The sequence below is a fragment of the Oryctolagus cuniculus genome, chromosome 2 (assembly GCF_964237555.1).
Source record: "Oryctolagus cuniculus chromosome 2, mOryCun1.1, whole genome shotgun sequence".
Taxonomy (NCBI): Eukaryota; Metazoa; Chordata; class Mammalia; order Lagomorpha; family Leporidae; genus Oryctolagus; species Oryctolagus cuniculus.
Window position 1 is genome coordinate 177,147,675 of NC_091433.1, and position 21,772 is coordinate 177,169,446.

Here is a 21,772-nt window from a genome sequence, read left to right on the forward strand (position 1 = left end):
ATTGTGAAAAGTTATGCTTGAGAGATTTTGGTCAGAAAATAAATTTGATCGCTTTTACTGCGTTTGTCAAGTCTAGCCCTTTTCTCGATAACTATCCTTCAACATGTGGTATTTGCTGTGATTAAACTATTCCTCAGTATCTTAGTGTCAGGCTCAATTATCTAGACATTGGGAGCTTATTTTTTTCTTTCAGTTGCCTCCCCATTTTGTATGTTTTGCCATTTTCCTGTTCATTAGTTACTGTAGAAAGTGGTTGATGAGATCAAATGAGAAGAAAGGAGCAGCTGCTTGATTTGGTTGTTTACGTTTCTTATTTATTCACTGCTAGGTAGTTACTAACTGTCTAAGGTCCGCCACACATTCTGCTGGGTGCTTTACCTATGTCTTCTCGTGGAGTCCTGGAGCTCCCCTGGAGCAGCAGGTGGCATTTTCAGTCTGTAGCAGAGTTAGCTGAGGGGTAACCCTGGGATTTCAGCCTGGCTGTCTGCCTTGTTTCTCCCCCCTGTGCTGGTGCTGTGCTGGGAGACAGGTGTTGCTGCAATGCCCTGTGCAGTGTGCAAGGACCTGTAGAGCAAGAATTTCAGGAGGCTGATGCCGTGTGTTCCAGTGTGTGAGACAGTGTGAATTTATTTGTTGAAAAAACTGGGTTCTTGGGGCCAGTGCTGTGGCTCAGCCGGTTAAAGCCACGGCCTGCAGTGTCGGTATCTCATATCACTGATATGAGTCCTGGCTGCTCCAATTCCAACCCAGCTCTCTGCTATGGCCTGGGAAAGCAGTAGAAGATGGCCCAAGTCCTTGGGCCCCTGTACCCACGTGGGAGACCCAGAAGAAGCTCTTGGCTCCTGGCTTTGGATCAGCACAGCTCTGGCTGTTGCAGCCATCTGGGGGGGTGAACCAGCGGATGGAAGACTTCTCTCTGTCTCTCCTCTCTCTGTAACTTTGCCTTTCAAATAAATAAATAGATCTTTTTAAAAAAAAGAAAGAAGAAAGCTTTGTTCTCTGTCCTGGAGCATTTCTCATCAGTTGGATTTTGATGACCGCATCTTTTTTATGTTCCTTGTGTCTTACTTATTTCTTTTTGAATTGGAAGATATAGATGCTTGATCCGATTCAAGTACAAATTTTTGGGCAAGATTACTTCATTGATGCATTTGTCCGCTGTGCTTCTTACCTGTTACCATGACATTGGAAGTTGGAAAGCTAGATGTCCCACTAGCCCAACAAAGATCTAGGATAATGTTCTTGGCCAGCTGTTAACTGACATCACCATTTCAGAATCAGCTATTATGCAGACCATATTTTTGATAATACTATTATTTTATTTAAGTGCTTTTCTGAAATTTTTCACATTCTATCTCAAAATATTCTTTAAAAAAAAAAAAAAGATTTATTTGGGCCGGCGCCGCAGCTCACTAGGCTAATCCTCCGCCTTGTGGGGCCAGCACACTGGGTTCTAGTCCCGGTCGGGGCGCCGGATTCTGTCCCGGTTGCCCCTCTTCCAGGCCAGCTCTCTGCTGTGGCCAGGGAGTGCAGTGGAGGATGGCCCAAGTGCTTGGGCCCTGCACCCCATGGGAGACCAGGATAAGTACCTGGCTCCTGCCATCGGATCAGCGCAGTGCACCGGCCGCAGCACACCGGCCACGGCGGCCATTAGAGGGTGAACCAACGGCAAAGGAAGACCTTTCTCTCTGTCTCTCTGTCACTGTCCACTCTGCCTGTCAAAATAAATTAAAAAATTTAAAAAAAAGAAAAAAAAGATTTATTTTAATTATTTGAAAGACAGAATTACAGAGAGGTAGAGCCAGAGAGAGAGAGGGAGAGAGAGGTCTTCTATCCACTAGTTAACCCCCCAAATGACTGCAATGGCCAGAGCTGAGCTGATCCAGAGCCAGGAGCTTATTCCAGGTCTCCCACGTGGGTGCAGGGGCCCAAGGACTTGGGCCATCTTCCACTGATTTCCTAGGCCATAGCAGAGAGCTGGATCAGAAGTGGAGCAACCAGGACTCCAATTGGTGCCCCTGGGGGATGCCGGTGCTGCAGGCTATGGCTTTAATCTTCTGTGCCACAGTGCCGGCACCTCAAAATGTTTTTTGAGTTGGAGTTTCTTAATTCACTTTTCAGAGGAAGATGTTGCGGCTGGCACTGTGGCTTAATGGGTAAAGCCACTGCCTGCAGCACCGGTATTCCATAGGGATACCAGTTTGAGTCCTGGCTGTTCCACTTCTGATCCAGCTCCCTGCTGATGTGCCTGGAAAGCAGCAGAAGATGGTCCAAGTGCTTGGACCCTCGCACCCATGTGGGAGACCTGGAATAAGCTCCAGGCTCTTGGCTTTGGATCATCCTAGCTCTGGCTATTGTGGTCGTTTGGGAGTGAACCAATGGATGGGATGGGAGACATTTCTTTCTTTCTTTGTCTCTGCCTCTCTGTAGCTCTGCTTTTCAAATAAATAAATCTTTTAAAAAATAGGAAGATATTATAATATCAATGAAATTATATTTCATTCAAACACAGAAAACTAAAGCTGAAAATTTGTCTGCTTTTTGATGATGATACCAGACAATATACATGTCATCTTTATTTTTTAAAGATTTATTTATTTATTTGAGAGGCAAAGTTACAGACAGACAGAAGGAGAGACAGAGAGAAAGGTCTTCCATCTGCTGGTTCACTCCCCTAATGGCCACAACAGAGCTGGGCTGATCTGAAACCAGGAGCTTCTTCCAGGTCTCCCACATGAGTGCTGGGGCCCAAGCACTTGGACCATCTTCTGCTGCTTTCCCAGGGAGCTGGATTAGAAGTGGAGCAGCCGGACTCTAACTGGTGCCAGATGTTATGCCCGCGTGGCAGGCGGTGGCTTGATCCCCTGTGCCACAGCACTGGCCCCTGTATGTGCCATCTTTAATGGTGCTGGGGAGAATGGTTGAAAACAGTGGAAAAGTGATGCAGAACTGCATGTTCTGGATGGCTCTGGGGTCTAAGGTTTATCTGGAACATTGATATGGAGGCAGCTCACCTGACCAAGTACTAAAATCACTACCAGCCACTCGTGGCTAGAAGTGAGGAAGAGCCAATTCCAGTACCATGTGGGTTTGGGAAGGGTCAGGTGGCTGCAGGCTTGGACATGGCTTCTGGACTTGGGGTTCAAGTGGCAGAGGTGCTTGCGAGGGCCGGCAGGACCGTCGCTGTGCATAGTGTTGGGCTGGGCAGGGTCTCGCGGCACCATGCCTGTGCAGTCCAGGTCTGTTTTCTTTGGGGTTTGTTGTCTTCATGCCCCCAATGCTAGCCTCTCTAGCATGTGTAGCTCTGTCTTGTTATTTTTTATTGTTAATTGTCATGGTGAGGGGCTGAGGTGTTTACTGTGAGTAAAATTTTCAGGTATTGAAGCTTCCCTCTACTTTTTAAATTTTAATCATCAGGGGTGGAAACTGCTTTGCAAATGTGGCCTGTGCCTTCCCTGTGAAACAGAGCTCACTGATGGTGATAGAAGCCTTGTTCACCTCCCAGGGATGCTGTCTTCCAACAGCGGTCGTCCTCTGATGCGGAGGGTGCTGAGGGAGGCCTGGGGCTGTTTGTCCCGTGCTTTGGGCCTGCTGGGCCTTTTCTACTCTTGAGCTTGTTCTTGGTGGTGGCGGTGGGGTGTGCACCTGTCCCTTATCACTGGCAACTATGATGGTATTGTGAGTGTACAGCCTCTGGAGATCTTATTTCTGATTTACTACTTCTAATATCCTACGAACAGAGACAGTGTGACCAAACTTCTTAGCATTGTCTTTAAAATGAAGATTTGAAATGATTACCTTTAGGAAAGAAGCACTTGAGTTTTGTAGTACTGTTGTTGGTTTTGGCCATCGTGTCCTGTTGCTTTCTATTTATTTATTTATTTATTTATTTTTTAACTTTTTTTTTTTTGACAGGCAGAGTGGACAGAGAGAGAGAGACAGAGAGAAAGGTCTTCCTTTTGCCGTTGGTTCACCCTCCAATGGCCGCCGTGGCCGGTGCGCTGCGGCTGGCACATCATGCTGATCCAAAGCCAGGAGCCAGGTGCTTCTCCTGGTCTCCTGTGGGGTGCAGGGCCCAAGCACTTGGGCCATCCTCCACTGCACTCCCGGGCCACAGCAGAGAGCTGGCCTGGAAGAGGGGCAACTGGGACAGAATCCGGCACCCCGACCGGGACCAGAACCCGGGGTGCTGGCACCGCAGGCAGAGGATTAGCCTATTGAGCCATGGCACCGGCCTCCTGTTGCTTTCTAGTTCTCAGCTACATTCCATCTAGTTGAGGTGGCTGAATATTAGTATAATAGCCAAACAGAACCTTACATTGTACATCCTATAATATCGATACTCATTTTCTTCTGCCTACTTTTTCTGTCATCTTGGTTCTTCATTTCTCCAGTTGGTTATTGGCTGCACTCTACTATTCTGTTAATGTGTGTGTGTGTGTGTGTGTGTGTTTGCTTTCAAACTTTTATTTAATGAATATAAATTTCCAAAGTACAGCTTATGGATTACAATGGCTTCCCCCCCATAACGTCCCTCCCACCCGCAACCCTCCCCTTTCCCACTCCCTCTCCCCTTCCATTCACATCAAGATTCATTTTCGTTTCTCTTTATATACAGAAGATCAGTTTAGCATACATTAAGTAAAGATTTCAACAGTTTGCTCCCACACAGAAACATAAAGTGAAAAATACTGTTTGAGTACTAGTTATAGCATTAAATCTCAATGTACAGCACACTAAGGACAAAGATCCTACATGAGGAGTAAGTGCACAGTGACTCCTATTGTTGACTTAACAAATTGACACTCTTGTTTATGGCCTCAGTAATCACCCTAGGCTCTTGTCATGAGCTGCCAAGGCTATGGAAGCCCCCTGAGTTCACTGACTCTGTGATTTTAATTTTTAGACAAGGCCATGGTCAAAGTGGAAGTTCTCTCCTTCCTTTAGAGAAAGGTACCTCCTTCTTTGATGACCCATTCTTTCCACTGGGATCTCACTCGCAGAGATCTTTCATTTAGGTTTTTTTTTTTTCCCCCAGAGTGTCTTGGCTTTAAAACTTTTTATTTGAGAATTCTGTTTATTTTGCAATCTCCAAAGGACTGCAATGGCCTGGACTGGGCCAGGCCAAAGCTCGAAGCTGGGAACCAATCCCAGTGTCCCATGTGGGTGGCAGGGCCAGAACTACTCAAGCCATTACTTGCTGCCTCCCAGTGCGCACTAACAGGAAGCTGATGGGAAGCGGATCAAGACTCAAACCAAGGCACTCCTGTGTAGGATGCAGGCGTCCCTGCTGGCGTCCTAACCGCCAAGTTAAACGCCTGCCCCTAATGTTCCCATTAAATTAGGTTTTCTAATTTAGGTAGAACATGTCTTGGCATTCCTACTTTTTCTTTCTTCCTTTTTAAAAAATCTTTCTGCTTTTTACTTTTCAACTTAGAATTTTTTCTTAAATTTTATCCCATTTTTTTCTAATTTGACATTTTTTGTTTTAAAGGCAAGATAGCGTCTGAAGTGACTTAGTATTGAAATGTTAAATTTTTCAGATGTGTCCTACAAGAATTTTTCTCCTGAGTTTTCATACATGTTGTAGCCATTATGGGCAACACCTGAGAATCAGAGATAGCTCCTGTCTAGAACACAAACTCTGCTTTTTTGTCTTATTTATTTATTGATTTGAAGGACAGAGACACATACATACATGTACACACATGTGTGCCTGCGCGCACACACACAGGGAGGGAGGGAGAGAGTTAGAGAGAGAGAGAGATCTTTCATTTCCTGGTTACTCCCCAAATGCCTGAAACAGCTGGGGCTGGGCCAGGCAGAAGCCAGGAGCCAGGAACTCCATCCTGGTCTCCCATTTGAGTGGTAGGAACCCTAGTACTGGGGCCACGAACGCTGCATCCCAGGTGTATTCACAGGAAACTGGATTGAAAGTGGAGATGGGATTTGGTCCCAGGCCCTTGGATGTGGGATGTGGGCATCCTAGGTGGTGACTAGACCCACCATGCCACAACACCTGTTCCCAAAATACAGACTTTAATTAAAAACATGTCAGAGCTCAATAGTATCAGAAACTCAGAATATTAACTCAGAAGAACAAAAGAACAAAATTTGCGGACTGTGAAGCCCACTACTTACTAAACCATACTTAAGCATCAATGAATTTATGTGGTTTATTTACCTTGTTTAATTTGCTATGTATTTTCTATAAAAGTCTCCTCTTCAAACCCCATTTAGTTGTATTAAAAGATAGGAGCAAAGGGCTGGCACTGTGGTGCAGTAGGTTAATCCTCCGCCTATGGCACCAGCATCCCATAAGGGCACTGGTTCTAGTCCCGGCTGCTCCTCTTCCTCATCTAGCTCTCTGCTATGGCCTGGGAAAGCAGTGGAAGATAGCCCAAGTGCTTGGGCCACTACACCAGTGTGGGAGACCTGGAAGAAGCTCCTGGCTCCTGGCTTCGGGTTACCCCATCTCTGGCTGTTGCAGCCATTTGGGGAGTGAACCAGCGGATGGAAGACCTTTTTCTATGTCTCTCCTTATCACTGTCCATAACTCTACCTGTCAAATGGAAAAAAAAAATCTTAAAAACTAAAACCAAACTGTAAGTCATGATGTCCTCCGGTTGCAGACATTCTGATGCAGTGATAGAACTTCATTCTTTTTTATAGCTGAATAATATTTCGTTGTGCATTTCTTTATCCATTCTTCTTGGTTGCAGTGGTTTCCATAATGAAAACTTGAAATGGCTTTAATGTCCAGCAGGGGGCACTGAGTGCAGTTTGGGATACCCATGTGGTTGTGTTTACACATCTGGTTCACAGAGGCCATTAGAACACCCACACCCACATCCAGTGCCTGACTCCAGCTCCCTGCTGTTGCAGACTCTGCAAGGCAGTGATGATGGCTCAAGTAACTGGTTTCCTGCTATCCACATGGGAGGCCTGGATTGACTTCCTTTTTTTTTTTTTTTTTTTTTTTTTAAATTTTTTAACGGGCAGAGTGGACAGTGAGAGAGAGAGAAAGAGAGAGAGACAGAGAGAAAGGTCTTCCTTTTGCTGTTGGTTCACCCTCCAATGGCTGCCGCGGCCGGTGCGCTGTGACCGGCGCATCACGCTGATCCAAAGGCAGGAGCCAGGTGCTTCTCCTGGTCTCCCATGTGGGTGCAGGGCCCAAGGACTTGGGCCATCCTCCACTGCACTCCCGGGCCATAGCAGAGAGCTGGCCTGGAAAAGGGGCAGCCAGGACAGAATCCGGCGCCCCAACCAGGACTGGAACCCGGTGTGCCGGCGCCGCAGGTGGAAGATTAGTCTATTGAGCCGCGGCGCCGCCCCCTGGATTGACTTCTAACATCCCATGCCTATTGGCAGGCATCTGGGCACTGAACAAATGGATGGAGCTTTCTCTGTCTGATGCACTCTCTTTGTATCTCTGCCTCTCAAGGAATTTTTTTTTAAAAGGATCAGATCAAAATATATGAATGTCATATGATTTTGTTTTAAGAATTATTTATTTATTTGAAAAGCACAGAGAGAGAGAGAGAGAGATCTTCCATCTGCCGATTCACTTCGCAGATGGCCTCAACAGAGAGAGAGAGGGAGAGAGAGAGAGATCTTCCATCTGCTGATTCACTTCCAAAATGGCCTCAACATCCAGGACTGGCCCAGGCTGAAGCCAAAAGCTTCATCGTAGTCTCCCACGTGAGTGACAGGGACCCAAGTACAAGGCCATCTTCACTGCCTTCTCAGGTGCATTAGCAGGGAGCTGAATCAGAAGTGGGGCAGCTGGGACATGATCTGGCACTGCTGTGGTATAGCTAGTGTAGGTCTGTGTGAGCTGGAAGTCCCAGCAAGCCTCCAGTTAATGCCATCCCTCTACCTGTCAGTCAAAATGACCCCTTTCCAGGGTGCACCTGCTTCATCCGGGACCTAGAGGGGATGACACTGTGATAATATGGATGCTGAGCTCCAGGTGGGATTTATGGAGGTGTCATCAATTCCCAGGCACCACCCCCACCTCGTGAAAGAGGCCAGCATTGGTGGGAGCCTGCTCTGTCCTCTGCAGCTGCCTGGGGCTGGAGGTGCTGTTCAGGGGGCCTTTACCGCTCCCCACCCCTTCTTCCTCCATGCAGTCCTCTGACCCGCTCACGAGGGCTACCGCTCACGGTGCACGTGCATTCACTTTCTCACCTTCTGGATGTCTTACCACCTTGTGCACCTGGTACACGTCTGACTCAGACGTGTGAGACCAGAGCCTGCAGCAAAATCAGCATGCTCATGCCAATGTTGGCACTTCCACATGGGAAGCCCGCATGGTGAGGGGAGATTTTAAACACACTTGCATTAATCACAGGAGGAAATCTGAACTATTCCAAAGTGATAGCAAGGATGTTAGACTAGTATCAGTTTGCGTTATTTATCTTTTTCCGTGTTTTTGGTAGCCCAGAGGTGGGAAGACCTGAGATTCCCTCTGCTTTTACCTGGAATTGACTGTTTCTGTGACGTCTCGGTTCTTTGGCTCCTCGCGGTCTCATTAGCACTCGCGGCAGTGAGTCGGTTTCACTCGTCCTCACTAGGGGTTTCTTACCCATTTGTCACTGTGTATTCATCTTGATGGCTTGTGGAGGTGACAGTTGAACCCTAGCAGCGATGCTTGTATTCATACATCCCCAACAACCAGAAGCGTCTCAGAACCGCACAGCTATGAGGTTAGCCTGACATTGGTGTTTTGCGGATAAGGCAAGCAAAGAAGGAAAAGGAAAACGAACCCAGACTGGGGGAGGTGTGGGGCCGCGTCTGAGATCGCTTCTGGCCCCCAGGCATCCTGTCTCCCATTCTGCAGCCGCCTCCACATGGGCTGCCTGCCGTGGCCGCTGAGTTTGGGAGTGCAGCAGGCCCTTGGGGTTCTTGTCTGTAGGCGCTGTGTGTACGTGGTGCTGTGGGTTTGGCTGCTCGACGCGTCGAAATATGACAGGAGGTCAGAATTGCTTGCCAGGGCAAGCTGACCTACAGAAGAGGATGGCTGCCCCGTGTAGTGAGGACAGCAGTCATTCCCAGAGCACATGGCTACCCCGGGGGGTCCGGGAGGGGGGTGTGGAACTTGATGGAGGCCCCAGAGCCTTGTCACCAAGAGAAAATCAGACCCTGTGTGATGATAGCAGCCCGGCAGCACTATTCTGCCTGTCACACACGGAGGACAGGCTGTTTTAAACCTTGTGTGCACATGCACGGCTAGGGGCTCGTTGGTGTTTCTAACAAGGGAAAAAGCCTTTTTTAGCTGGGATCAGCGTGGGGAATCAGCATGCCTTCTTTTAGTGATGTAGAATTGAATTAATGGAGAAATTAACTGGTGATCTGGGCGGTGGTTTAGTCCCTAATGCCACAGGAATTTAAGGCTTTCATTAGAGGACTAGTTTTTTCCACGTTTTTATTAAATTGTGTTGCCTCATTTACTTTGTTATTTCTCTATATACATACTGTAAATTATAGATTGATCATTTGTGATGCTTCATTTTTTTTAAAGATTTATTTATTTATTTGAGAGGCAGAGTTACAGAAAGAAAGGGAGAGACAGAGAGAAAGGTCTTTTTTTTTTTTTTTTTTTTTTTACAGAGTGGACAGTGAGAGAGAGAGACAGAGAGAAAGATCTTCCTTTTGCCATTGGTTCACCCTCCAATGGCCGCCGCGGCCACACGCTGCGGCCGGCGCACTGCGCTGATCCGAAGGCGGGAGCCAGATGCTTTTCCTGGTCTCCCATGGGGTGCAGGGCCCAAGCACTTGGGCCATCCTCCACTGCACTCCTGGGCCATAGCAGAGAGCTGGCCTGGAAGAGGGGCAACCGGGACAGAATCCGGTGCCCCGACCGGGACTAGAACCCGGTGTGCCGGTGCCGCTAGGTGGAGGATTAGCCTAGTGAGCTGCGGCGCCGGCCGAGAGAAAGGTCTTCTATCCATTGGTTCATTCCCCAAGTGGCCACAATGACTGTAGCCAGGCTGATCTGAAGCCAGGAGCCGGGAGCTTCCTCCAGGCCTCTCACATGAGTGTAGGGACCCAAAGACTTGGATATCTTCCACTGTTTCCCCGGCCATAGCAGAGAGCTGGATGGGAAGTGGAGTAGTTGGGACTCGAACCCTTTCCTATTTGGGATGCTGGCACCACAGGTGGAGGCTTTGCCACACCACAGTGCGCCAGTCCTGGTGATGTTTCATTTAGATTTAAAAATGAGCAGTCCCTTTCAGTGCTTTTCTTTCTGATGAAGGAAGCTAAAGGGAACTAGTCTGAGAAGTTAGAACTTCCTGCACTGTGCCTTCAACTTTGTTGCCTACCAGTATTCCTCTTATTAAACAAACAAACATGTCCCTACTTGTTCCCTCACTGTAATATGGGCCTCTTAAATTGTAATTTCTTTATTCCTGAATTTAAAAACCTTGTTTGGTACTTTGCATTTATTCTTGTAACATAGTAACGGAGAGTGACGGAAATGATCTTGTTGTTTTGTGTGGGGGGGTTTAGTCATTTCCCTGGCCGTGCCCTTTTATTACCCTGAGTGAGGTGTGGATGTGTTGGTGTGGGTGTGTTTGTGAAGCTTTGGGAACGCACACTGCGCACTTGGTGGCTGAAGTCTGGACCCAGTGTTTGTGCCACTAGTGGCTGTGGATGAATTACTGTTTCTCCATCAAGGAAAGCACCGAGTAGCAGCAGAAGGCTTGCCTCACAGTAGCCTTAAGCGCATTGGCGTTCACTTTTCTCACGGAAGTTCAGATTTGAGGGTTTCTTTCCGTCTTCCTGCTCTGCACTTAGGGGCCTAAGGTGACCGTTCTGTCTGTGCGTCCATTAGGAACACAAAAGGCTTTCCAGAAGTCTGCCCTGGAGTTGCAGAGTACAGAGCAGGCTGGGAAGCACCTCCCTCTGGGCACAGTGCCCTCTGAGCAGCGGCCCAGAGGGAGTAGACACTCAGCAGGCACCGCGGTGCTTTGTGGGAGGAGCAGCTTGAGAAGCCATGTCGCTGGCGCTCTGCTCTCTCCTGCAGAGCCTCCCTTCTTCCCGTCACCATGGCACATCCAGAGCTGTCCCTCTGCAGCCTTGAGCTTGGCCCGAAACAGCTTCTGTCTTCAAAACGGCTCCACTTGAACACACGCGGATTAGTTCAGCTAGAGCTGCCCCAGGTGCTGTCACTGCTGTAATTCTGACATCATTTTCTAGCTGGTGTTTCATCCTTCCTCCTTCCTGCATCGTGCTGGGCACTGGCACTCTGACGTTCTGGGAAAGTGCCGTCCTGCTGGGGAGGTTTTAGCCGAATCTGAAATGCCTTCATCTTGCAAAGTCTTCTTTCAAGGCAGCAGTGCTCACCATAGTCAGGCTTTGTTTCCCATTGGCTCTCCATGTAGGTGGTCCGTGTACCACCGCCTCTCCCAGCCCTGCCCCTGCTGGTCACCGGGGACTGACATGCCCCGCAGCACTGGCTCCTCCTCTTCCTCCTCCTCCTCTCCTCCTCCTCCTCCCCTCTCCTCCTCCCCTCCTCCTCCCCCTCTCCTCCTCCCCTCCTCCTCCCCCTCTCCTCCTCCCCTCCTCCTCCCCCTCCCCTCCTCCCCTCTTCCTCCTCCTCTCCCTCTTCTCCTCCCCTCCTCCTCCCCTCCCTCTCCTCCTCCCCTCCTCTTCCTCCCCTCCTCTTCCTCCCCCTCTCCTCCTCCCCTCCTCCTCCCCTCCTCTTCCTCCTCCTCCTCCCCCCTCTTCCTCCCCTTCTCCTTTTCCTCCCTTCCTCCTTCCCTCCTCCTCCTCCTCCCCTCTCCTCCTCCCCTCCTCCTCCCCTCCTCCCCTCCTCCTCCCCTCCTCCCTTCCTCTTCCTCCGCTCCTCCCCTGCTCTCCTCCCCTCCTCCTCCCCTCCTCCTCCTCCCCTCCTCCTCTTCCCCTCCTCCCCCCTCCCCTCCTCCCCTCCTCCTCCCTTCCTCCTCCTCCCCTCCTCCTCCTCCCCTCCTCCTCTTCCCCTCCTCCCCCCTCCCCTCCTCCCCCCTCCCCTCCTCCTCCCCCCTCCTCCTTCCCCCCTCCTCTTCCCCTCCTCCTGCCCTCCTCTTCCTTCCCCCTCCTCCTCCCCTCCTCCTCCCCTCCTCCCCTCCTCCTCCTCTTCTCCTCCCCTGCTCTCCTCCCCTCCTCCTCCCTTCCTCCTCCTTCCCCCCTCCTCTTCCCCTCCTCCTGCCCTCCTCTTCCTTCCCCCTCCTCCTTTCCCCCTCCTTCTCCTTCTCCCTTCCTCCTCCTGCCCTCCTGCCCTCCTCCCCTCCTCCTCCTCCCCCTCCTCCCCCTCCTCCTTCTCCCTTCCTCCTCCTGCCCTCCTGCCCTCCTCTCCTCTTCCTCCTCCTCCTCTCCTCCTCCTCCTTCCCCCTCCTCCTTCTCCTCTTCCTCCTCCTCCTCCCCTCCTCCTCCTTCCCCCTCCTCCTCCCCTCCTCTTCCCCTCCTCCTCCCCCCCTCCTCCCCTCCTCCTCCTCCCCTTCTCTTCCTCCTCCCCTCCTCTTCCTCCTCCCCTCCTCCTCCCCTCCTCGTTCTCCTCCTCTGCTCTCCTCCCCTCCTCCTCCTCCTCCTCCCCTCCTCCTTCCCCCCTCCTCCTTCTCCTCCTCCCTTCCTCCTCCCTTCCTCCTCCCCCTCCTCCTTCTCCTCCTCCCTTCCTCCTCCTGCCCTCCTCCTGCCCTCCTCCCTTCCTCCTCCTCCCCCCTCCTCCTTCCCCCTTCTCCTTCTCCTCCTCCCTTCCTCCTCTCCTCCTCCTCCTCTCCTCCTCCTCCTCCCCTCCTCCTCCCCCCCCTCCTCCTCTCTTCCTCCTCCCCCCTCCTCCTTCTCCTCTTCTCTTCCTCCTCCTCCCCTCCTCTCCTCCTCTTCCTCCTCTTCCTCCTCCTCCTCCTCCTCCTCCTCTTCCTCCCCAGCTGTGTCTCCAGATCACCACTCCACCTGTTTGGTCCCTCATCTTCCCAAATCCTGTCTTTCAGTGCCCAGTTACCAACTTTCTTTCTTTCTTTTTTTTTTTTTTGACAGGCAGAGTGGACAGTGAGAGAGAGAGACAGAGAGAAAGGTCTTCCTTTTGCCGTTGGTTCACCCTCCAATGGCCGCCGCGGCCGGTGCGCTGCGGCCGGCGCACCGCGCTGATCTGATGGCAGGAGCCAGGAGCCAGGTGCTTTTCCTGGTCTCCCATGGGGTGCAGGGCCCAAGCACCTGGGCCATCCTCCACTGCACTCCCTGGCCACAGCAGAGAGCTGGCCTGGAAGAGGGGCAACCGGGACAGAATCCGGCGCCCCGACCGGGACTAGAACCCGGTGTGCCGGCGCCGCTAGGCGGAGGATTAGCCTAGTGAGCCGTGGCGCCGGCCCCAACTTTCTTTCTTTTACAACTTTCTTGACAGTTGTGCCCATATGCAAAGCGATTTCCAGAAATTTCTGGAAGGTTTGTTTATCTTTTTTTTTTTTTTTTTGACAGGCAGAGTGGACAGTGAGAGAGAGAGACAGACAGAAAGGTCTTCCTTTTGCCGTCGGTTCACCCTCCAATGGCCGCCGCAGCCAGCGTGCTGTGGCCAGCGCACCGCGCTGATCCGATGGCAGGAGCCAGGTACTTATCCTGGTCTTCCATGGAACTTGGGCCATCCTCCACTGCACTCCTGGCCACAGCAGAGAGCTGGCCTGCAAGAGGGGCAACCGGGACAGAATCTGGCGCTCTGACCGGGACTAGAACCTGGTGTGCCGGCGCCACAAGGCAGAGGATTAGCCTAGTGAGCCGCAGCGCTGGCCTTGTTTATCTTTTAGTTCCATTTTCCTCCAGCTCTTTGAAGCCCACTGTGTGTGTGCGTAGATTCTGTGTGAAGGTAGATTCTGAAGGAGTGTGCTGCAATGAAGGTTCCTGTGGAGTCAGATGACTATAGGCACAAGCCTTTGTGAGCTGGTTTGGGTTCCCCTTTCCGCTGGGGCCATACTTCTTTCAGTCCTTCATTGGCTATGGCCCCTGGTGCAGGTGGTTCATATTTTTTCTTCGACTGCAAGCTAGCAACTTTTGTGAGAGGATACACTAAAGATTTTCATTTCTTTTTGACAATTTCTAGTTCTCCAGTGCCTTAGAAATTACTCTGTGCAGTTGATAATTTAACATTCTTATTCTTTGATTAATGTGTAAAAGATGTTTTTATCTATGTAGTATTTCAGTAAGGCTTCCAAACTTTAGCTAAAGAGTAACGTGCGTATATAAATTACATCTGTGTAGATATAGATGAATTTACCTGTGTACCCTGAATACATAAGATATGAATTTTCAAAATGTTATGTTTGAAAAGTCCTCAAGGAGTGATACTTCAGTGCACGTTTAACACACTACTTTGTTAGAAAGCACAGCAATTTGAAAAAAAGCTTCGAGTACACTTCTTTGTCAAGTGTTAAGTTCCTGGTTAGTTCTGGTTTTTCCCTCCTGACTATGGGCGGAAGGAGAGGAATGGCTGGAGTCAGGGACTCTCTGCAAGGAGATAAAGAAATAGCGGTGTTTCCCATCTGCGGGCACCGCTCTGCGTCAGCCTCGGGTCTTAGGGCAGCCAAGTATTTCGGGATACAAGAGGTGATGTGGGTTCTTTTTATTCTGTTTTGAGACTCACCAAATAGAATATGTTAAATATCCTTTGTGCTCGCTTCAAGTTTGTTTCACAGGGATATGTTATATCATTAGTATATGAATATGCAAGCATAATACAATTTCTTTCATGCCCTAATATCAATATGCTAGTGTCAGTGTTCTCAAACATGCCTCTGTCTTCTATAAATACATATATAGAAGCTAAGAGATGACGATGTTGCAGCATGTTCTTCTTAGAGTAATATGGAAATAAATTCAAAGCTACCATGCAGAGTGCACACTGAAAGAGCACAGGCAGGCAGACGTGCAGGAATGGTTTTGATTTGATTTGGGGTAGAGTGTTGGGCGACGGGAGGGCCTCAGCAGCAGAGCACCAGCCCGATGTTAATAACATCGCTGGAGCTCGTAGCTATAGCTTGATGATACTTTTTGACTGGAATACAAATGCCATAGAGCCATTTACAAGACGGGTGTTTCTTTATAACTTGACTTCATTTGGTTTTGTTCTCGTAGATATTTTCTCACAGATGTCAGATTCCAATGGCTTAATGATATTTAGCAAGTTTGACCAGTTTCTGAAGGAAGTGCTGAAGCTCCCGACAGCTGTCTTCGAAGGACCGTCCTTCGGCTACACGGAGCACTCAGTCCGCACCTGTTTCCCGCAGCAGGTAAGGGCAGCCGTGTGGACCCCAGCTCCAGGAGAGCACACATGCGTCTGCCACCTGTTCACAGGTTGCACAGTTTGCGGCCAGATGAATATGACCAGGAGCATAAAAATCACTCAAGGACTCGTGTGGGGTGGGGAAGGGGTCTTTACTGGAAAACAAGGTAATGTTTGAGTTTTAAAGAGAATATTTGAAGAATTTTTGCATCATTGCTCCTGGATATGTATTATTTTTCTAAATGAATTACTTAAATCGTGGGTTGCAGGAGCTTTTGTGTAAAACTCCTTAACAGTACAGGATCGTTGTCTCCTGGGTGCTAGAGGCAGGGGTGCTGCACCCAGTCCTGTTTTTAATGCATGAAGGCGGATTCTGTCGCCTTCTGTGGTCTCGCCCCGGGGTCGGGTGGGTGAATTCCTGGGGCCTTAACCTTGGCTTCCAGGGCTGGAAGCAGAGTAGACACTGACTGTAGCATTGCTTTGTTAAGGTAGAGATTAGATAAACAAAGCTTAATCCTAAACTTCCGGGAAGTGAGGAATTAATAAAAAGGCCTAGGTTAAGACTAATGGGTAGTGCCGGCACCGCAGCTCACTAGGCTAATCCTCCACCTTGCAGCGCCGGCACACCGGGTTCTAGTCCTGGTTGGGGCACCGGATTCTGTCCCGGTTGCCCCTCTTCCAGGCCAGCTCTCTGCTGTGGCCTGGGAGTGCAGTGGAGGATGGCCCAAGTGCTTGGGCCCTGCACCCCATGGGAGACCAGGAGAAGTACCTGGCTCCTGCCATCGGATCAGCACAGTGCGCCGGCCGCGGTGGCCATTGGAGGGTGAACCAACGGCAAAGGAAGACCTTTCTCTCTGTTTCTCTCTCTCACTGTCTGTCCACTCTGCCTGTCCAAAAAAAAAAAAAAGACTAATGGGTAACATAATCAATGGAAATAGAGTGTTGCAGTACTCAGAAGTGTGCCCTGTAAGATAGTTGTTGATTAGGACGGGGAGCAAAGTTGCTGCACCTGGGAGAAACCTGCCGGGTGCCACGTTCTCCGGTGACCTGATGCGGACACTGCCCTGGGAAGCCCTCGGGCTGACTTCTCCGCGCTCTGCCCCAAAGTACTGCCTGAGTCGGATCTTGAGGAAACATCGGGCAAACCCACATGAATGAATTTCTACAATAAAACTGGCTTCAGAAATAGCAGTATCATTAAAGACAAAGACAGATGGACGGGACGTTCTGGGGGAAAGGAGTCCCGGAGATGGGAGAACTCAGTGCCGTTCATGACCCAGGATTTTCTTTTTGTTTCCATTATTGGAACAACTGGGAAAATTGGAATAAAGCTTACAGACTGGATAGTAGTATCTGTCAATGAATTTCACTTTTCTGGTTTGGATATTTATGTTTTTAATGTCAGAAATATCTTGGTTTTTAAGAAATTCAATCTGAAGTATTTAACAGTAAAGGAACATCTCCTTCACAGTGTTAACACTTGAAGAATCGAGACTATGGGGACCGGCGCTGTGGCATGGCAGGTTAAGCAGCTGCTCGCAGCACCGGCATCCATATGGGCGCCAGTTTGAGACCCAGCTGCTCTACTTCTCATCTAGCTCCCTGCTAATGTGCCTGGGAAGGCAGCAGAAGATGGCCTTGGGCCCCTGCATCCACGTGGGAGATTGGATGAAGCTCCTGGCTCCTGGCTTCCGCCTGGCCCATCCCTGGCCATTGCAGCCATCTGGTGAATGAACCAGCAGATGGAAGTGCTCTCTCTCTTTCTCGCTCTCTCTATCTTCTCTCTGTAACTCTATCTTTCAAATAAATAAAAAATGAATCTTTGGGGCCGGCGTTGTGTAGTGGACAGAGCCTCTGCAGTGCCGGCATCCCTATGGGCACCAGTGGAAGTCCTGGCTGCTCTCTTCTTGTCCAGCTCCCTGATAATGGCCTGGGAAAGCAAGTCCTTGGGCCCCTGCACCCATGTGGAAGACCTGGAGGAAGCTCCAGGCTCCTGATTTGGTATCAGCGTGCCTCTGGCCGTTGTAGTTGTTTGGGGAGTGAAGCAGCAGATGGAAGACCTCTCTGTCTCTGCCTCTCTGTAACTCTGCCTTTCAAATAAATTTTTTAAAAATATTTTATTTAATTTAGAGGTAGAGTTATAGACAGTAAGAGGGAGAGACAGAGAGAAAGGTCTTACTTCAGTTGGTTCACTCCACAAATGACTGCAACAGCCGGAGCTGCGCCGCTCCGAAGCCAAGAGCCAGGTGCTTCTTCCTGGTCTCCCACATGGGTGCAGGGGCCCAAGCACTTGGGTCATCCTCTACTGCTTTCCCAGGCCATAGCAGAGAGCTGGACTGGAAGTGGAGTAGCTGGGACTAGAACTGGCGCCCATATGGGATGCTGGTGCTGCAGGCGGGGGATTAACCTGCTGCACCACGGTGCCGGCCCCTCAAATAAATCCTTTTTAAAAAAATGAATCTTTAAAAAAAAAAAGAATCTGGAAAATGGGAATATTTTAGTAATATGCTTAGTAACCTTTCTCTAAGTCTGAAGTTATTTAAACATAAAAAGTTAATTGTGGCACAGTACATTAAGCTGCTGCGTGGAACTCGCACATTTGATATCGGGGTGCCTGGTTCAAATCCTGGCTGCTCCGCACCTCTGATCCAGCTCCCTGCTAATGCACCTGGGAGAAAGCAAGTGTCCGGGTTCCTGCCACCCACATGGAAGACCCAGATGGACTTCCTGGCTCCTGGTTTTGGCCTGGTCTAGCCTCTGCATTTGAGGAGTGAACCAGTGGATGTAAGATCTCTGTCTGTCTCTCTTTCCATCACTTCCCTTTCAAATAAATAAATCTTACAAGATAAATAAAAAAAATTAAAGCTCCCCCTACCATAGTTTTGGTAGCTATAGATACACAGCTGTATGGAACAGGGGCAGGCATTTGGTGCAGTGGTTAAGCTGCTTCTTGGGATGCCGACATCCTGTATTGGAGAGCTTGAGCTCTGCTTCTGATCCAGCTGCTTGCTCAGGAGACCCTGGGGAGCAGCAGGTGATGGTTCGAGTACACGGGTCCCTCTTACCCACATGGAGACCACGGCTGGGTTTTGGGCTCCTGACCTTGACCTGGACCAGCCCTGGCTGTTGCAAGTATTTGGGGAGTGAATTGAAGATCTCTCTGTCTTTGCCTTTCTGCCTTTCAAATAACAAATGAAAATTAAAAAATACATAATAAGAGCAAATTTGAAGACCGGTGATACATTGATTCACCAAAAAAACCAATACACACATACATACCTTTTTTATTTTTAAAGTTAAAAATTGGGGCAGGCATTTGATGCAGTGGTTAAATCACTGCTTGGGTACCTGCATCCCACACCCAGGTGCCTAGTTTGAGTCCCAGTTACTCCCTCCCGGCCCAGCTTTCTGCTAGTGTGCACCCCAGGGGGCAGCAGTGTTGGCACGCGTCTGGAGGTCAGGCTAAAAACGGATCGGGTTGTGAAACACTGCTCTCAGCTGGTGCCGCGGCTCACCTGGCTAATCCTCCGCCTGCGGCACCGGCACCCCGGGTTCTAGTCCCAGTTGGGGCGCCGGATTCTGTCCCAGTTGCTCCTCTTCCAGACCAACTCTCTGCTGTGGCCTGGGAGGGCAGTGGAGGATGGCCCAAGTCCTTGGGTCCTGCACCTGCATGGGAGACCAGGAGGAAGCACCTGGCTCCTGGCTTCGGATCAGCTCAGCCTGCTGGCCATAGCGGCCATTTGGGGGGTGAACCAATGGAAGGAAGACCTTTGTCTCTCTCTCTCACTAACTCTGATTGTCAAAAAATAAAAAAAGAAAAAAGAAAAAAAAAAAGAAAAAGAAACACTGCTCTAAGCAGTGTTGGGATGGGGAAGGGAATTCATAGGGAGAATTATCTGTGAAGAACAGTATCTGACAAAAGGGCAACACTGACATGGAGCACCAGACCTAACGTAATCTTTGATTTGGTTATAATGTAAATGCCGTGCTGGGAATCCAAGGTTGGAATGCCAGTTAGAAATGCTGAAAAGGGGCCAGTGCTGTGGTGTGGCAGGTGGGACCGCCGCCTGCAGTGTCTGCATCCCATATGGATGCTGGTTCGAGTCCTGGCTGCTCCACTTCTGATCCAGCTCCGTCCATTGTGGCCATCTGGGGAGTGGACCAGCAGATGGAGGACCTCTCTCTCTCTGCCTGTGCCTCTCTATAACTCTGCCTTTCAAACAAAATGAATAAATCTTTAAAAAAACTGCTGAAGAAATTTTAAAAGTTGTAATTGTTAATTCATAAGAATGCTATATGAAATTCTGCAGGTTACCTTACGACACACGATTGTGATGCCTTTGAATTCACAACCTGATTGCTTTTACCTGCTTCGGATTCCTGTAAAGTCACCTGCCAGCATTTTGTATATGACAGGTTTGGAAAAGCCAGAGAAACTTGAATTAGGTCTACGAAGATGATAAAGACAAAAGGAGCTCTGGAAGAAGTGGAAACCACTGATAACACGGCCAGGGTGTGGGACTGTTAGCACAAAGATCGTGCAGCAGGAGTTAAATTCAGAGTTCGTGGCCGTTTCCTGTGAGTTTGTCTTCCTCCAGTCTCTGTTTCTGCAGCAGCCCATGCACCATTGCAGAGAGAACGGTACCGATGAGTGGAACAGGAATCGCATTGCCTGTTCTTGGGCAGCTTTCCCCAGCATATTGCCGTTCTGACTGAACAAAGAAGAGGTCGCAATTACATAGAAAGTACGAGTGCTTTAAGAAGCTGAAAAATCTTGCGGTACCTTCCTTAAGTGAAAGAAGTGACTGGTTGAGGGGACTCGAGACTGCTTGTGCATTGTGAGGATGATGAAGCTGGGTGAAGAAAGCAAGGGGACAAAGCAGTTGATGGAGCTTGTGACCCTGGGACTTGGCACTGAGTTTTGCTAAAATTGATCTACCTTGGGCGGCGTCATTGCCCCTAGCACGAGGGAGGGAAGAAGTGTCTCAGACCCTAGAGATGGAAGGGGTCGTCCTCCACTGGGGCTCCCGTGGCCGTGCCTGTGGACAGGGAGGTGCTGTTGCTTGGGGCATCCGCTGTTCACAGCGCTGCACAGTGTTCTGTCGTTTCGCTCTTGCTTCTCATGTGGGTTTAAACCACGCTTCGCAGGCTGCAGAGTTTTCCATCAGCCTGTGTTACATTACAGCAGAGATGTTCGAATGCTGAGAACTGTGTATCGATTTGCTTTAGTGTAGTTCTGACTCTTTCATTTTAAAGCCTATTGTTGCTTGTTTTCCACAAGCTCACTCGCAAAGTCAAGTCTATGGATTTATGTCATTGAGTAGTACTTCAAACGTGGAAAAAGAGGATTCAACAGAACCCATCTGTTAGGACAGCAACAACTCCAGGGCTGACTCCAGATGTTGGTGGGGCTTGGAGCAGGGGAGCTGTGCTAGAGCAGCCTGGAAGAGGCCCTGTTGGGTTCTGCACATAGACGCCTCCCCCGAGCCTGCACGTCCACCCCTAGCTTCTCAAGTGCAGTCAGAAGTTCTGTGCACAAAGACCTTGTACGGGAACGCGCTCAGCACCTGTTTTCCTGTCAGTTACCAGTGGGACACTGAGCAGGCGTCTGCTGCGGTAAACTCCTGGGAAAGGTTAATTCAAGAGAGAATATGCCCAGAATTTGCTTCAAAATGCAAGTTGGAGGGAGCATGGAAACATAGATGAAATGGCATTAGTTATATGTTGAGAGTGGTTAGAGCAGATTAATAGGTGTATTAGACTCCTCTCTGCTTCTGTATTTTTTAAAACATTTTAACAATAGAAAACCTGAGCATAGTACAGTGTTAAGGTGGCATCTTAGTTAAGCTTAGTTATTTTGGTGAGTAGGGCAGATATATATATATATATTTTAACAGGCAGAGTTAGTGAGAGAGAGAGACAGAGAGAAAGGTCTTCCTTTTTCTGTTGGTTCACTCCCCAAATGGCCACCACGGCTGGCGCGTTGCACCGATCCAAAGCCAGGAGTCAGGCGCTTCCTCCTGGTCTCCCATGCAGGTGCAGGGCCCAAGCACTTGGGCTATCCTCCACTGCCTTCCCGGGCCACAGCAGAGAGCTGGACTGGAAGAGGAGCAACTGGGACCAGAACCCGGCGCCCCAACCGGGACTAGAACCTGGGGTGCCAGTGCCATAGGCGGAGGATTAGCCTAGTGAGCCGCAGCAATGGCCATTAGGGCAGATATATTAAGAATCTTCATTGTTTAGAAATTAATTTTAATTTTAATTTTAATTTAATTTAATCCTGATTTTACAGGATTAAAAGTACTCAAAATAAGCAGTGAATGTATTTAAATTTCTGTCACATTTTCTGAAACATTAGTGTTTCATTAGAGAAATGTTTCATTTCTCCTTAGATGATTTCCACTTGTTTTATTACATATTTTCTAAGTTTTTATATAAACTTAAGCTTGAAGTGTGCAGCCCACCATGCAGGGAATTTTAAAGTTGGCATCTGTCTGAGTGAAATGGGAACCAGAGTGGAGA

The 21,772-nt window shown here is 49.4% G+C and overlaps 1 protein-coding gene across 21 annotated transcripts in view; it reads left to right on the forward strand.

Annotated features, from left to right (window-relative positions):
* DTNB (dystrobrevin beta) overlaps positions 1–21,772 on the forward strand; it is a 252,848-nt gene that overhangs the window by 61,204 nt on the left and 169,872 nt on the right. For 20 of the 21 annotated variants that reach the window (XR_007918316.2, XR_007918317.2, XM_051843156.2 and 17 more), the window contains one exon: positions 15,103–15,257. Coding sequence is in view for 19 of the 21 variants with exons in the window: in XM_051843156.2 (XP_051699116.1) it covers positions 15,103–15,257 (155 nt within the window). In the remaining 2 variants the exon portion in view is untranslated. Of the gene's footprint in view, positions 1–6,960; positions 11,166–15,102; positions 15,258–21,772 lie in introns of those variants that run through there. The other variant, XM_070069347.1, reaches the window with a different exon arrangement.